The sequence below is a fragment of the Leopardus geoffroyi genome, chromosome D3, assembly GCF_018350155.1.
Source record: "Leopardus geoffroyi isolate Oge1 chromosome D3, O.geoffroyi_Oge1_pat1.0, whole genome shotgun sequence".
In the NCBI taxonomy this organism is placed as follows: domain Eukaryota; kingdom Metazoa; phylum Chordata; class Mammalia; order Carnivora; family Felidae; genus Leopardus; species Leopardus geoffroyi.
In genome coordinates this window covers 23925729-23940208 of record NC_059339.1, presented here as the reverse complement: position 1 = coordinate 23940208, position 14480 = coordinate 23925729, and the positions used below count along the sequence as shown (strand labels likewise).

General features: G+C 44.2%; 1 protein-coding gene across 1 annotated transcript in view; it reads left to right on the top strand.

Annotated features, from left to right (window-relative positions):
- ZNRF3 (zinc and ring finger 3) overlaps positions 1 to 14480 on the top strand; it is a 156734-nt gene that overhangs the window by 83477 nt on the left and 58777 nt on the right. Inside the window, exon 2 of the mRNA XM_045458544.1 lies at positions 11721 to 11846. Coding sequence (XP_045314500.1) covers positions 11721 to 11846 — 126 coding nt within the window. The remainder of the gene's footprint in view (positions 1 to 11720; positions 11847 to 14480) is intronic.

The window sequence follows — 14480 nt, the reverse complement described above, 5'->3', positions numbered from 1 at the left end:
CTATAGACTACATTTATCCCTTAACTCTATGTCATTTCATTCCTTTCTGTTTGATCTTTATTCTGCTGCTGATCATATGGGGAAGTTTTAAAAATACGTTGTTCTTTCGGTCCACTTGATTGCCCATCTACCTTGTTAATTGTCCTAAAGGAATTGTCCTAACTCCTGCAGCCTCATCATTTCTCAGAATAATTTATGATAGCCAGACTGAACCTTTCTCTACATTGCTACCTACCTGCCCACAGAATTTATTAAATGATTCCTTTATATATCCTGATGTTACTTCCAGTTTGTGTTATGTTAAGATCTTGTGAAAAACTTAAATGTGTGTTTGGAATTTCTTTTCCACTTGTTTTATTCTTCCAGTTTCAGACTGGCATCATATAGTCTTAATGATTTGTTGTTTTGTAGTATTTTATTCTATTTATTTTTATTTTTTTAAGCAGGCTCCATGCCCAATGTGGGTATTGAACTCATAGTCAAGAGTTGCATGCTCTACTGAGTTAGCCAGGTGCCCCTATAGTGTTCTTTTTAAATCTGAAGAATGAGAATACCACTTTTACCCTTTCCTCTCCAACATCTTTCCTCTTGATTTGTTAACTCTGGTGTCTGTAAGCACCTAATCCTTACCTTTTTATAATAAGAACAATCAAAGGGTGCCTGGCTGGCTCAGTCGGTAGATCAAGCGACTTGATCTCAGGATTGTGAGTTTGAGCCCCATGTTGGGTGTAGAGATTACTTAAAAATAAAATCTTTAAGGGGCGCCTTGGTGGCTCAGTCAGTTAAGCCTCTGACTTCGGCACAGGTCACATAATCTCGCGGTTCGGGATTCAAGCCCTGCATAGGGCTGTCTTCTGTCAGCACAGAGCCTGCTTCAGATCCTCTTGTCTCCCTCGCTCACTGCCCCTCCCTCTCTCTCTCTCTCTCTCTCTCAAAAATAAATAAACATTAAAAAATAAAACCTTAAAAAAATAAAATATTAAAAAAATCAAGTGTCCTTTATTACATTACCTTGCAATTTGAAGTAAAACTGTGTCAGTGAATTTCTGTGTAGAGATTAATACTTGTCATCTGATGGCCATATGAGTCACCTCCAGTCACTTTAAGAATGGTTATAGAGGGGCACCTGGCTGGCTCAGTCGGTAGAATGTGCAACTCTTGATCTCGGGGGTCATGAGGTTGACCCCCACACTGGGTGTAGAGATTACTTATAAAAAATGAAAAAACATTAAAACCAAATGAGTGGAGGTAGAATTATCTTTTGCTTAACGTTTTTAGGTGCTTTTCTATGGTCTATTGGATACTTTTTTAAAAATTTAACTAGTGAAACATCTCCTTACTTAGTTGAAATTGGAAATGGAAGTTCTGAGTGGAGGTTTGTAAAATCAGACATGAGATATGTACACAAGGCCGTACCTAAGTTTCAACGTAATTATCTGACAGTGAAATTCCAGGGGATGCGGGATATTTAAGTGAGAAAGTGGACATGGAATATGTGGAATTGAGATACTTGTTGCTTAATCCGTCTTCCTACAAGCAACTTCTCAGTTATTCTTTTGGTATAGTGGAGCCTGCTAGGATAGAGGCTGTTCTTGGTTTTTCTCTACAAAATGACACCCACTGCAAGAGACTCCAGCTTAGTGTTCCTGACAGCCAGAGGCCTCAGCAAACAAGTGCTAGCTTAAAAAATTTTTTTATATGTTTTTTAAATTTATTTTGAGAGAGAGACAGAGTGTGAGCAGGGGAGGGGCAGAGAGAGAGGGAGTCACAGAATCCGAAATAGGCTCTAGGCTCTGCGCTGTCAGCACAGAGCCCAGCACAGGGCTCGAACCCATGAACCGTGCAATCATGACCTGAGCCGAAGTCAGATACTTACCCGACTGAGCCACCCAGGCACCCTGAGGAGTGCTGGTTTAATCCTCAGGCAGCTCCCATTTGGAAGTTCCAGCAAACAGCAGAAATAGCCTTCTGTGTCTGCAGCAGGTTTCTGTCCTCATTGCCATGACCAAATGGCAGGGGTGGGTGGGGGGGAGTGGAGGGTCGGGGGAGGGGGGAGCTATATTCAGGTACTTCTAGATTCTAGATGCAGACAAAGGTTTAAATTGGGTTTGTTCAAAAAGTAAAGAGAGTTGTCTGTTTCTTTGTTCATAGAAAAGAAAAAAATAATCCCTATGATTCAAGAGAAAAACGTGTGGGGCTATCCTTTTCCATTCCTTCACATACATTATACGTCTTGATTCTGGCCACCACACCTTTTAAGAGAAGGTCTAGGGGCCATTGTTTCAGGTAAACCTCTGTACCACAGTGACACCCTACCCTGGCCGGCAGTGGTAAAAGGGACAAAAGGAAGGAAGTTTCCCTTTTAAGTCCCCAGGAATTTTTTTTTTGATGAGATAATATTACAGAGTGAAATGTCTCTCCTGCTATTAGTTCAGTGCTTGGCTCCTGTGTAACAGTAACCCACTTAGAAGCAGGCGGCGCTTTTGAAGTTATTTTAAACTTTGAGCGGAGCATAGAGATATTGTAACCCTGGATAAGAGCACCACCAGCCACGGTTTCAGTTTTGTCCTTTCAAATGTGTGGAAAGTGCACCAGTATATCTCAAGGATTTTGTACTGAAAGCTTCTTAAAGAGCTGGTCTTGGTTCAAAGCTTGGCTTGATGTCCCGTACTCAAGGGAACATAGTTCTGTTCCTCCAGATATTTAACCTTGTCTGGCACAGTCTTTTGGCTTTGAAGTTCCCATAGATTCTTTGTCCATTAACGAAACAGGGACACCGTGATAGTCAACCTCGTCGGGCGCTGAGAAATTTGAAGAAGGTCTATCTTCATATTTCAACATAAAACCAGATGTTTGGTACCCGGCACCAATGATGGTCAGGTATATACATTGTTTGTTGGTAGTCATTTTACTGAAGCAGCTCCTTGTTTGGAAACGCAAGTAGGATATTCACAGTCTCCTCCAGAGATCATTGTAAGATCTTTGTGTGTCTGGGAGAAGATTGGGGCTTCTCAGAACAATCACCCTGGTGATTGTGTCTGCCATCTCTATAGCACCCAAACCCACGTCACATCTGGTGCCACCTGGGAGTTATTTTTGGCTGTGGGGGTGGTGAAGGTTGCTGGTTCTCCCTCTCTCCCTGAGTCATCCCTGTGCTGTGTTCCCAGCCATCCTCAGCCCAGGCTCTGGATGGCTCCCAGAGCAGCCGATCTAGACAGCCTCCCTCCACGTGCCCACTGTCTCTGTAGGATGCCTCCGGGGTCTTTCTTGGGCTGAACATAATGCTTCCCCGTAGGACCCATAGAATCTGTTGGAACACCTGGAGGAAGGGACTTCTGTCCAGCAGTGCATGAAGTTTTTAATCAAAATAAAACATGTATATGTTTATAAAAAGGCAATGAGTTACTTCAAGGCTTATAATAAAGAGCGTTCAGGGGCGCCTGAGCAGCCCAGTGGATTAAGCTTCCGACTCTTGATTTTAGCTCAGGTCATGATCTCACGGGAGCACTAAATCAAGCTCTGCGCTGACGACGGCATGGAGCCTGCTTGGGATTCTCTCTTTTCTGTCTTTGCCCCCCATCCCCCCGACCACCGCTCACGCTCATGCTCTTTTTCTCTCAAAATAAATAAATGGATAAACATTAAAAAAAAAAAAAAAAACACGTTCTTTTTCACCCTTTGCCAACCCTGATTGCTATTCCCAGAGGCAATTATTTTAAATTATTTAGTGGTTTCTTCTGCTATTCATCTCTGTGAGTATTTCTAAATATCTGTGAATTATTTCTAAATAACATGCTTATAACTGCTACTTCATACTTTTAGTCCATTAAGCTTTTTTTTTTTTACTTCCTATTATGGAAAGTGAAGATTTTGTTCTTTTCCCCCACCTCCCTTCCCTCCGTCTGCCCCCCTCCCCTCATCACATATCTATATTTTCCAAGGTAGTTGTATCACAGTTATTGTTTATATCAGGGTTTATATTATTACGGCTATCACTCTTTTCAGCGGGGCCATGCAGGCTGTACCCTGCTTATGGTTTACAATTCTGGTGTAACTTTTAAAGTATTCTCTGAGGTTAATAATCGTCCCACCCTGCCCCATTACTTGAGTTTGCTATATGATTATCACTTTTCTTTTTTTAATGTTTGTTTGTTTGTTTATTTATTTATTTATTTATTTATTTATTTTTTTATTTTTTGAGAGAGACACAGTACGAGCAGGGGAAGAGCAGAGAGAGAGGGAGACACAGAATCTGAAGCAGGCTCCAGGCTCTGAACTGTCAGCACAGAGCCCGACGCAGGGCTGAAACTCATGAACTGTGAGACCATGACCTGAGCTGAAGTCGGACGCTCAACCAACTGAGCCACCCAGATGCCCCTGATTATCACTTGTAATTAATTCTCTTATTAGTACTGTCAGGCCCATTGGGTAATAATTCAGGTTTTTGTTTTCTTTGGGTGGGGGGAGGCTCTCCTGCAGCGGGTCCGGTCTCAACTGGTCGCCCAGCCGACTGGTTATGGCCATCATCCTGGGGATGCCATTCTCTATTTCTCCTCTTTGTTGGATTCCCTGAGTCCTGGATCCCATGCCTGGCTGGTCTTTGGTGTATTCTCCTGTTTTGTTGGAGCTGACAGGACTTATGAAATCAGATGCAGTTGGGAAAGTGTAAAGTTTGCCTTTTTGGGGGGCACATCCTCTCTTCTTCTTTCCCCTCCACTGCCCTTATAAAGCGCTGTCATGCACCTGCCTGAGTGAAGGGCCGCCGTGTTGTGTTCTCTGTGTACAGACAGCCTTGGCCTGCCTCTGCATGCCTGGCTGCTGTGGTCCCATGGCAGAACCAAGAAGGAGCAGCCTTTGCTCCCATGCCATTGCCCGTGAGTCTTTTTTGTCCCAAGGATGTCTTTGGTGACTTGGAAATTAGTGACTGTAAGAGCCAGGTTGTTTGAAGTTCATGCAGCATTTGATTAAACTCTGACCTGTTTGCCCTGGTCCCTCACTTAGCTGAGCAGAGACCCAAGCATCGAAAACAAAGCATGAGGCATGGCATCAGGCCTGCCTCCAGCCAAATGCTATTCTGACAGCAGTCGTTTATTGAGTACCTGTTGAGCACAATGCTCTGGGTAGGGTGAAAGGGGACGACCCTAGGAAGATGCTCCTTCTGGAAGCTGGTGCCTGTCTTAGAGGGGAGGCTGAAAGAACTGTGGTAAGCACCAAACAAAGTATTTGGGGACATGGAGGTAGAAGCAACTATCTGTATTGGTGCATTCAAGAAAGCTCCATGGAAGGGGTGGCATTGAAGCTCGTCTTGAAGGACAGAGTATTCTAGGCAAAGGCATAAAGCACAAGCAAACAAGACCAGTCTAGAGGAAGTGAAGACAGAGAGGGCTCTTCCACTGATAGAGCATCTACTATGTTACTGAGGTTATATGTTTTATCTCCTTTAATCCTTACAGCACCCTGTTAGGGCAGACAATACTGTCCCTGTTTTACAGATGAGAAAATTGAGGTTTATAGAAACTGAGTCATCTGCCCAAGTTGATGTACCTCTTCAGAGGCAGGAATGAGGTTTAAACACAAGGTTGCCTGATTCCAAAGCTCTCATTCTTTCCATCCCCAAACACCCCTTGAAACAAAATCAGGAGTAAGAGCAAAAACCATAATAATGCCGTGTTCATAATAATGTGGAACCTCACATAAAGGATTAACTGGGCATTTTCCTTCAACTGACTTAAGCAAGGACGTCGAGCATCCCCAAATTGTTGTTCTGATAGCACGAGGCCAAAGTTACCACACAGGACACGATTTCTTTTAGTTTTATACTTTAATCGTAGCTGGTTAGTTATTTGCACTGTTCTTCTGTGGATCCATCCCAGGAACTTTGCTTGTCTTCTCTCTAGGTCCAGGCCTTTCTTCCCTTTCTGTGGCATTCTCTGCCTAGTGGGGTCTTGGTCACATTCCACTCTGGGTTTCCCAGTCCATTTGGTTTTTTCTTTATGTTTTTATTAGCAAGTCTTTCTGATGTCCCTGGGTTCTTACACACAAATCAGACATTTTCAACCTTCTTAAAAATATTAAGGCAAAAATGATCAGGTAAACCCCACACATCCAAACATTTTCAGAAAATAAACTCAGAAATGCCTGTAATTTTTAAATGCTCATGTTCCACATTAGGTTCAAAACTGACATGCTCGAACATCATTCATTGAAGTATCCTAAGATTACTTTCGAATGATTAGCGGTCAGAAGGGGACACAGGTTTTGTATGTAGTCACTGCCTGTATATCACTCACTGGTGTCAGCATGTATGAGTTAACAAGCCTGGATTTTATGTGATGGTTGTCTGGAGTGGTAGCGGCGTCTGTCTGAATCTTCAGGAGACTGTGTGCATTTCATACATAGGAGGCCCTCGTTCAATGCAGATGACTAATCTAATATAGGACTTGGGGATCTTTTTAAATTAGGGCCTAATATTTCTTAGTAAGTAGTGGAAAGAAATTCTTTAACTGGGGCTTTATCTTGAAAAATAAAACAGAAAATAATAGTTTGTTTTTTAACTGAAGTTAAATTGTAATTGCCGCCACGTATTGATTTCTGGGCGTAAACAGAGTGAATCCCATATGGGCAGTGTTGGGATATTTTCGGCAAAATTGTATGAGAGTGTGGATGTGGCATCTTTCTCTTATGTTTGACTTCAGCAACAGGATTATCAAAAGTAATTCCAAAAATATTAGAGAACTCTCTTACTTTTTGCAAAGTTCTGTCATAATTCTTTGATCATTCTCTGCAGAAGCTCTCTCGTGTATTTCTCCTTTAATCTTTCACTAGGTTGTTTGCCATTGGCTTTGAGTGGAATCCTGTTATTGACTAATAAGGCTTTTATGGGCTCCATTATATTCTGCATCAGCTGCTGATTTGCACTTCTGGTTTGCAACTTACTTACCATGCCTAGTCACTGTATCATCTGATGTTCTAACAATTAGCAAGCCGTTGCCGTTAAGGATTAAATAAGATAAAATGCATAAACATAGCAGCATAGTAAATATAAATACTTAATTATGAGAAAACCCTCTCCTTTGCTTTCCCCAGACTTGGTGTATTTGTTTGCATTTTATGCCTTTGCCTAGAATATTCTACCCTTTGAGACAGGTCAGTTCACAGATGAATGTTTTCATGTTACAGCGACTTGTGCTTCCCTATAAAACTTTCTGCTGAGCTCATAACTTGGAACCCTTAGAAAAAGAGCCGTAGGATGTAAATGGTGGGAGATCTGGGGTGGCGGGCATTTCCAGAAGCTGATATTGTCATCAGGGATGAACTGACAGAAACCTGAGTCGTACAGTATTTAGCAGATGGGGTAGAGAGGCCAGTTACACAGGAGACACGGCTGAGGTTGAATTCAGAGGCTCAGTACTTGGGCACCTAGAAGTGTAAACTGGAAAAAGGAACCCAGGAGAGAAGACGCCGAGGGTGGAGCTGGGAAGGTGGCAGAGTTGGTGAGGTCACTTTTAAATCTTCTGAGATGTGACTCTGGAGGCCTCTTTCCCTCCACAGAGAAATAAACAACCCGTGCCAAGGGATTGTGCCCACTGGCGCTTTAGAAAAATTCCTTTTGGTTTTTGAGCCTTTGATCCGTGTTCAGAAGTCAACACCTTGACAAGGCTGCCATTTGGAGCTAACAGTTCCCGCAGTGTCAGTGGAAGATTTGATTGGGGCATCTTAGAGGAGGATGGAGGGTGTGACTGCAGAGGAGGGAGAGAGCGCCTGGCGTGACTCGTGACGCGTGGCCCGGGGCGCAGGGCCTGACAGCCTCCAGGGGACCCGGACCAGCGGGTGTGTTTGAGGCTTACATCGTTCAGATTTCTGCATGCCTGAGGGCACTCTTGACATGCCTCTCCTGTGCCCATGTGTTCTGCTTTGCCACAGCATAGCCGTCTGGTCATGGCTGCTCCCTTCGCACCATGGCTGCAGGCGGGGGGGCCAGGCTTGGGCATCTCCTACTTCTGCCATTCCCATTCCCCATCCTCCTCCTCTTCCTCTCTTCCTCTTCTCCCTAGCTGCCCATGACTGTCCCTCCATTCTTTCCACCACACCCCCAACTCTTTGCGTCGTGGGTGTTCAGCATTTGAGGACATGGAGGTTTGCCTTGAATCACGTGGGCTTTAGGTTTCTTCTCTGATGCATGTATGTGTTCTTCCTAACTTAGCATTTCTCAGAATGTGTCCTGTGAAACAGTGTGATAGGAGTATACACACAACATTGGCTTATAATCAAAGGGTAGGAAGTGCTGGTTTTTGCAAAGGTTAAAAACCTTTTGTTTTTCAGGGGCTCCTGGGTGCCTCGGTCGGTTAAGGGTCCCAACTCTTGATTTCAGCTCAGGTCACGATCTCACAGTTGGTGAGTTCGACAGAGCCCGTTTGGGGTTCTGTCTCTCTTCCAGGCTGTCTTCTGTCTCTTTCTCTCAAAATAAAAAATAAACTTAAAAAAAAAAAAAAAGACACCTTTTGTTTTTCAAACCTTAGGCCTCCGCAGAGCTTTAGTTGCCAAAAGTATATCCTGACTCCCCATGGGGTGTTTTCTCCGTGTCAGTTACTTGTACAAGAACCTGTTTTTAATCTCTCAGGGCTAGTATTCTGCAGGACATGGTTTCCAGAAGGGCTGCTGTAATTGGCTTAGGCTCTGGAAGAGTAGAAACCACATTGTCCTCCACTATGGATCCCCATGTTAGCTGAGTACAGCCATTTCTGAGTAAACTCTTGAGACATTTTTTTAAGACTTTTTTATTGTTGGGGCACCTCGGTGGCTCAGTCGGTTAAGCATCTGACTTGGGCTCCGGTCATGATCTCACGGTTCATGGGTTTGAGTCCTGTGTCGGGTTCTGTGCTGACAGCTCAGAGCCTGGAGCCTGTTTCAGATTCTGTGTCTCTCTCTCTCTGTCCCTGCCCCTCCCCCACTTATGCTGTCTCTTTCTGTCTTAAAAATAAACGTTAAAAAAAATTTTTTTAACTTTTTTATTGTTGGAAAAATTTCTATAAAATTCACCATTTAAACCATTTTAAAGCATATAGTTGAGAGGCATTTAGTCCATTCACGGTGTTGTGCGTCCATCACCATCCTCTGATTCCAGAACATTTTCATGATCCCAAAAGGAAACCCTGGACCCATTAAGCAGTCACTCCCCATTTCTCCCTCCTTCAGCCCTAGCAACCACAAACCTGCTTTCCATTTCTATGGATTTGCCTATTCTGGACATTTCCTATCAGTGGAATCAGATACAAGGTCTTAGACGTGCATGATACCTCTTCCCCTCCCCCCCCCCCCGCACTCCCCCCACCAGTGTAGTTCTTCATCATTGGCCAAACCTCATTCATGTGTAAGTAACAGAAAGCAGCTCTCCATCTGGAAACCTCCAAGTCCTGTGGCCAGGTTAAAAATATCCTGGAATACTGTGGAAAAGGGTCAGTGGTGCAGTTGCCATGCCCATGAAATGGCCTGGGATTTCAGGAAGCTGGCTCGAGCCAGGCTGGGAGCCCTTTTGTGGCGGTGGAAGTGACAGGCTGTTGGCACAGTTGGATTTAACACCCTCACCCCTCCTCTCTCTCCCATCAGAGGTCTTCACTTCAGGCCACTCATCTTTTAATAACCACCAAACATGTCAGAGTGGGCTGGGCTCTTCGGGGAATCTTCATATGCCTTTCGGGCAAGATCTTCCAGCCCGAGGACTCATGCAAAAATTGGATGTCCTGGGGCTGTCTGTTTCATGTGTTGCAATTCCCAGGGGATGGGTCATTCCTCACCCACTAGAGAGATAGCTACTGGCCATCCCCTTGTAGCACCCTGTGCTCACCGGCCTTATGGGCTCGTGAAACCCCCACCTGTCGCTCCATTGAATTGCCAAGATTCTCTCGTCTCTGGGCTGCACCCTTCACTCCTCCACTCCTGATGCCCCTCGAGGCCGGGCACACCACTTCCAGAAGAAACCATTGTCAGTGTGCCACTCTTCTGCCCAAGGAACCTGTGGTATTGTCTTCGTGTCCAAACACCTTTCCAGTTTTTGAGTGTGTTTCTTTCCTTCTTGGTGTAGACCGTGACCCTTCAGACTCATCAGACTGGTCTTGTTCCTCTTCCCCCTAAATCCTTTAGCTCTGCCTCCCCAGGCTTGGAACACCAGCCTGCTCTCTCCTGTTTTCCTTGACCAATCTGACTCTTCCTTGAAGCTTAGCTCGCAGCTCAGCGGCACAGGCACAGGGTTTCCCCGAACATTCCAGCAACTCTTGCTGCCCACACTACATTCATGTTGCAACTCTACTACCGCAGAATTTAGAACTGGCAACATTTTCCCCTAAAGATTTTATCACTTAGTCTTTCTCCCCTAGTCAGATGACTAGCTCTTGGAGGAAGGGACAGTAAAGTTAAGCAAGTAGAGTGGGAAGGCACCAGGCTGTGAATCTGAGGGCCAGGTCACCTGTGGGTATGGCCACTTGCTGGCTCTCTTGTCTTGGAAAAGCTACTTACCTTGAACTTCTGTTCTCATCTATAAAATGAGTGGGGGCGGGGAGTAAAGAGAGTGTTTTAGTTTCCTATTTGCTGCTATAACAAGTTACTATAAACTTAGTGGCTTAAAGCAACACAAATGTATTCCCTTGAGTTCTGGAGGTCAGAAGTTGAAAATGGATCTGTATGCAGCATTCCTCCAGGAGGCTCTTGGGAGAATCTGTTTCTTGTCTTTTCCAGCTTTTGGATGCCAGCTTTGGAGGATATCATTCTGTCAACCACAATGGATTCTTAGGTCTCTCTTGTGTCTCTAACATGCCACGAATCTGAAGACACGTTTCTTCCAGTTATTTAGAGTTTAGCGCTGTACTAGACTCATTAATTTCTTGATAAGTTAGTTTATCCATGAGGATTTCCTCCTCTCAGATTGTTACTGGGGATTCCAGGGCCTACTGAAACTCAATAATAGAAAGGACTGTGAGCACAAACTTCAGGATTGTTTTGTTTTTAGACTCCCACTGACTGCACTTTGCTAGCGAAAATGTGACGATGCTTCTCTTCTTTTTTTTTTTTGATTTTCTGCTTTGCCCATTTTGAGAAAGCCTCGAAGGATTTCATCTGTTTCCCAATAGCCAGGGGTAGCCTTTTAAACAGCTTGTTAATTATACTGGTGATTCTGCTGTATGTCCAATGGTCTTTCCATAAACTCCTGAATGTGTTTCCAGGTCCTTTTGCATAACTTGAAGTAGATGTGTCGTTAAGGTCTAGAAGCCAAACAGACAAGGATACTAACCTAGATAATCTCATCTGTAATTGCTACTTAATGTTATGATATTTCACAGAAATTTAGATTGGTATGTATATGGGAGGTATGCTATTTTTCTTTGCCTGCATTCCATCGGGTGATGTCCGCCTGGGGTAACCACCCCTTACAAAGCAGTGAGAAAGCGGGGAGCCTGGCTGGCTCAGTCCAAGGAACATGTGACTTGTGATTTGGGGGTCATGGGTTCGTGCCCCACATTGGGTGTAAAGATTTCTTAAATAAATACATAAACTTAAAAAAAAAACAAAACCAGCAGTGAGAAATCATCCATAAAATCAACACCCTCCTCCACCCCCCAGTTAAGAGTTGAGGTTACTTTTGACTGTTGAGTCGAAGACATTTACAGTGTGAGTCAAGCATGTCTGTGGCCTGTGTATTGAAGCTTTCTTTCTATTTTGCTTTCTAGATGCACCCCTTGGGACTATGTAATAACAATGACGAAGAGGACTTGTATGAATATGGCTGGGTAGGAGTAGTGAAGCTGGAACAGCCAGAACTGGACCCAAAACCATGCCTCACTGTCCTGGGCAAGGTAAGCGCCAGGCCCTTTGAATCTCTCTGATTCCGACTGGTGTTCTCTGCTCTCCCATTTCATCAGTTCCTCACATAGGTGGTTACAGAGAAGAGCCATCCCAGCACAGCCGTCTCTCCCAGCTGACCCGTGTGGGGATAAGGACTAAGACATGTCCTGTGGCAGCCCACCGTGGTGCTTCCAAGCTTGGACTGTGACGGAGCCTGCCAGCCTCAGAGTCGGCTCCACCTCTTGTCCACTCTGTGACTTTAGGCAAGTCACTTCCCCTCCAGGAGTCTCAGCTTCTTATCTGTGTAATGGTTTCATAATAGAGATTCACACTACCTTATACCCTTGGGGACAGAGGTGTCAGAACTCTGAGATTTGGGGAATTTAGAAAGGTGTTAAGGCTGTACATACTTTATATTAAGTAACCCCCAGGAGATCTGGGGCACTCCTTCATCATTAAACACCTCCATATTTGTGTAGCAACCTGTGTGGATATTCACATTAAGCGGGATAACTAAAATCTCGTGTTAGTTCAGGGCAACTTTGCCTCTAAATGAGTTCAGGTTCATTAAGTTTTGCTGCCAAGTAAGTTCTGGAAAAACTCCTGGGTTTTTAGAGCTTTTTTGGTTTCAGAATGGCAGACGGCAATTATGGTCCTATATTAGAACTTACCTCAGAGGATGGTTAGGAGGAGAGATGAGATACAAACGACCAGCAGAGTAAGCTTTCAAAACATTTTTGCTGCCATTGGTTGCTGCCATCCCATTTAGAAGCACGAAATGAGAGACTCGTTAGCCAAGAAGGTCAGCTTTATCTCCGGCTGCAGTGTGAAGATAGAAAGAAATTTATTGTGGGAAAACTATCCATCAATGATCTTAAAATATGACAGATGGCCATCTGTTTTAAACTGGATCATTTTGTTAAAGGGAAAGGTTTGAAGAAAGTTATTAGAATTCTAGTTAGAGGAAAGGCGGTATCTCCTAAGGATAGTGTTACTGCCTGAATATTTTTTTTATAATCTCAGAAGGTGCTGTTTAGGTACCATGGGGAGACAGCTGGGGGGCAGGGGAAAAAAATGTCCTGATTCCTGACCTCTTGATGATCCACGCAGGAGAAGAGAGATGGTTTTGATGCAGGGTATTTTAGGGGGAGCCTTTTCCAGACTCCAAGATGCCCCAGGCAGTGTCTCATGAAACGCTTTCGGTCCAGGAGACCATTATGAGTCTAAGCTAGGATTTTCATGCCCCTCTTGTCTTCTGAATAGCTTCTTGAGCACTTGTCAAGTTCTCCTGCCCTTTTATAAGGGTGGGAGGGGGCGGGGGGAACAACCCAGGAATTATTACCTGTCTGGTTTACAGTTCATGAAGTCAAATCAAGGTGTTTTAGGTGACCCAGGCCCTGATACTTCATCGTTTAAATAGTCGGCTAGAGCTGCTTAATGATGCTAGGAGAGCCGCGACCCCTTTGAGAATACTGTAGTGTTTTCCTAGGAGAAATGCCAGCTACATCCAAAGGTTAGGAACACTGCTTTCCTTGTGGGCAGAACACTTCTCCTATAATATTTTCTCCTACACTTAAGCTGCTGCTATGCAGGGCCCAGCAGCTTGACTTAATTTGTTTTGCTCCAGCCCAGTGGAGCTCTGCCTTTGCATCTGTTGTGTCTACAAGTGGGTTGGAACAGTGCTCCCAGGGACACCCCATTGTTCTTCGATGGCTCAGTGCTGTTGAAGTCACTTGGAGAACCCGCTTGTTACCTTCTCCACCTAGAACAACCATGTAGTGGTTTTACTTGAAGAGGTTTGTATGGTTTGGCCTGCTGGCCTGTGAAGCCAGGGGGAATAAAAACCCTAGACATATATTGAATCATTAAGTACTTCTCGGGTTTATTCATTCACCAAATATTTATTGAATGCTGGGGCCCCGAAGCTAAGTGTGTGGTTCTACCTGCTTGCAAGCAACAGCCCTCCCTCCCCCCGCCACGTCTCTGGTTGGAAAGGCTGTGTGGTGGCCAGGCAGTATTTACACGTGGTTAGTTCCCGAAATTTGACTTAGCACCTGAATAAAATCATTAGCAAAAATGCTTGGGCCAGACAAAGCAAGACAGTTTCGCATTTGTTTAGAGCCTGGGTCTGTAAGGAGGTGTGATGACTCATTCATATCTCTCTCTCTCTCTCTCTCTCTCTCTCTCTCTCTCTCTTTCCCTCCCTTTTTTTTTTCTTTCTACCTTCCTTCCTTCCTCTCTCTTTTCACTTCTCATTTAAAAAAATTTTTTACTGTTTGGTTTTTTTTGAGAGGGAGAGAGACAGAACGCGAGCAGGGCGGGGACAGAGAGAGAAGGAGACACAGAATCTGAAGCAGGCTCTAGGCTCCGAGCTGTCAGCACAGAGCCCGACATGAAGCTCAAACTCACAAACTGTGAGATCATGACCTGAGCTGAAGTCGGACACTTAACCGACTGAGCTACCCAGGCTCCCCTTTTCATTTCTTTTTATTTTATTTTATTTTATTTTATTTTATTTTATTTTATTTTATTTTATTTTATTTATTTTATTTTATTTAGTTTTTAAATGTTTATTTTTGAGAGATAGACACAGAGTGCAAGCAGGAGAGGGGCAGAGACAGAGAACAAGACACGGAACTCGAAGC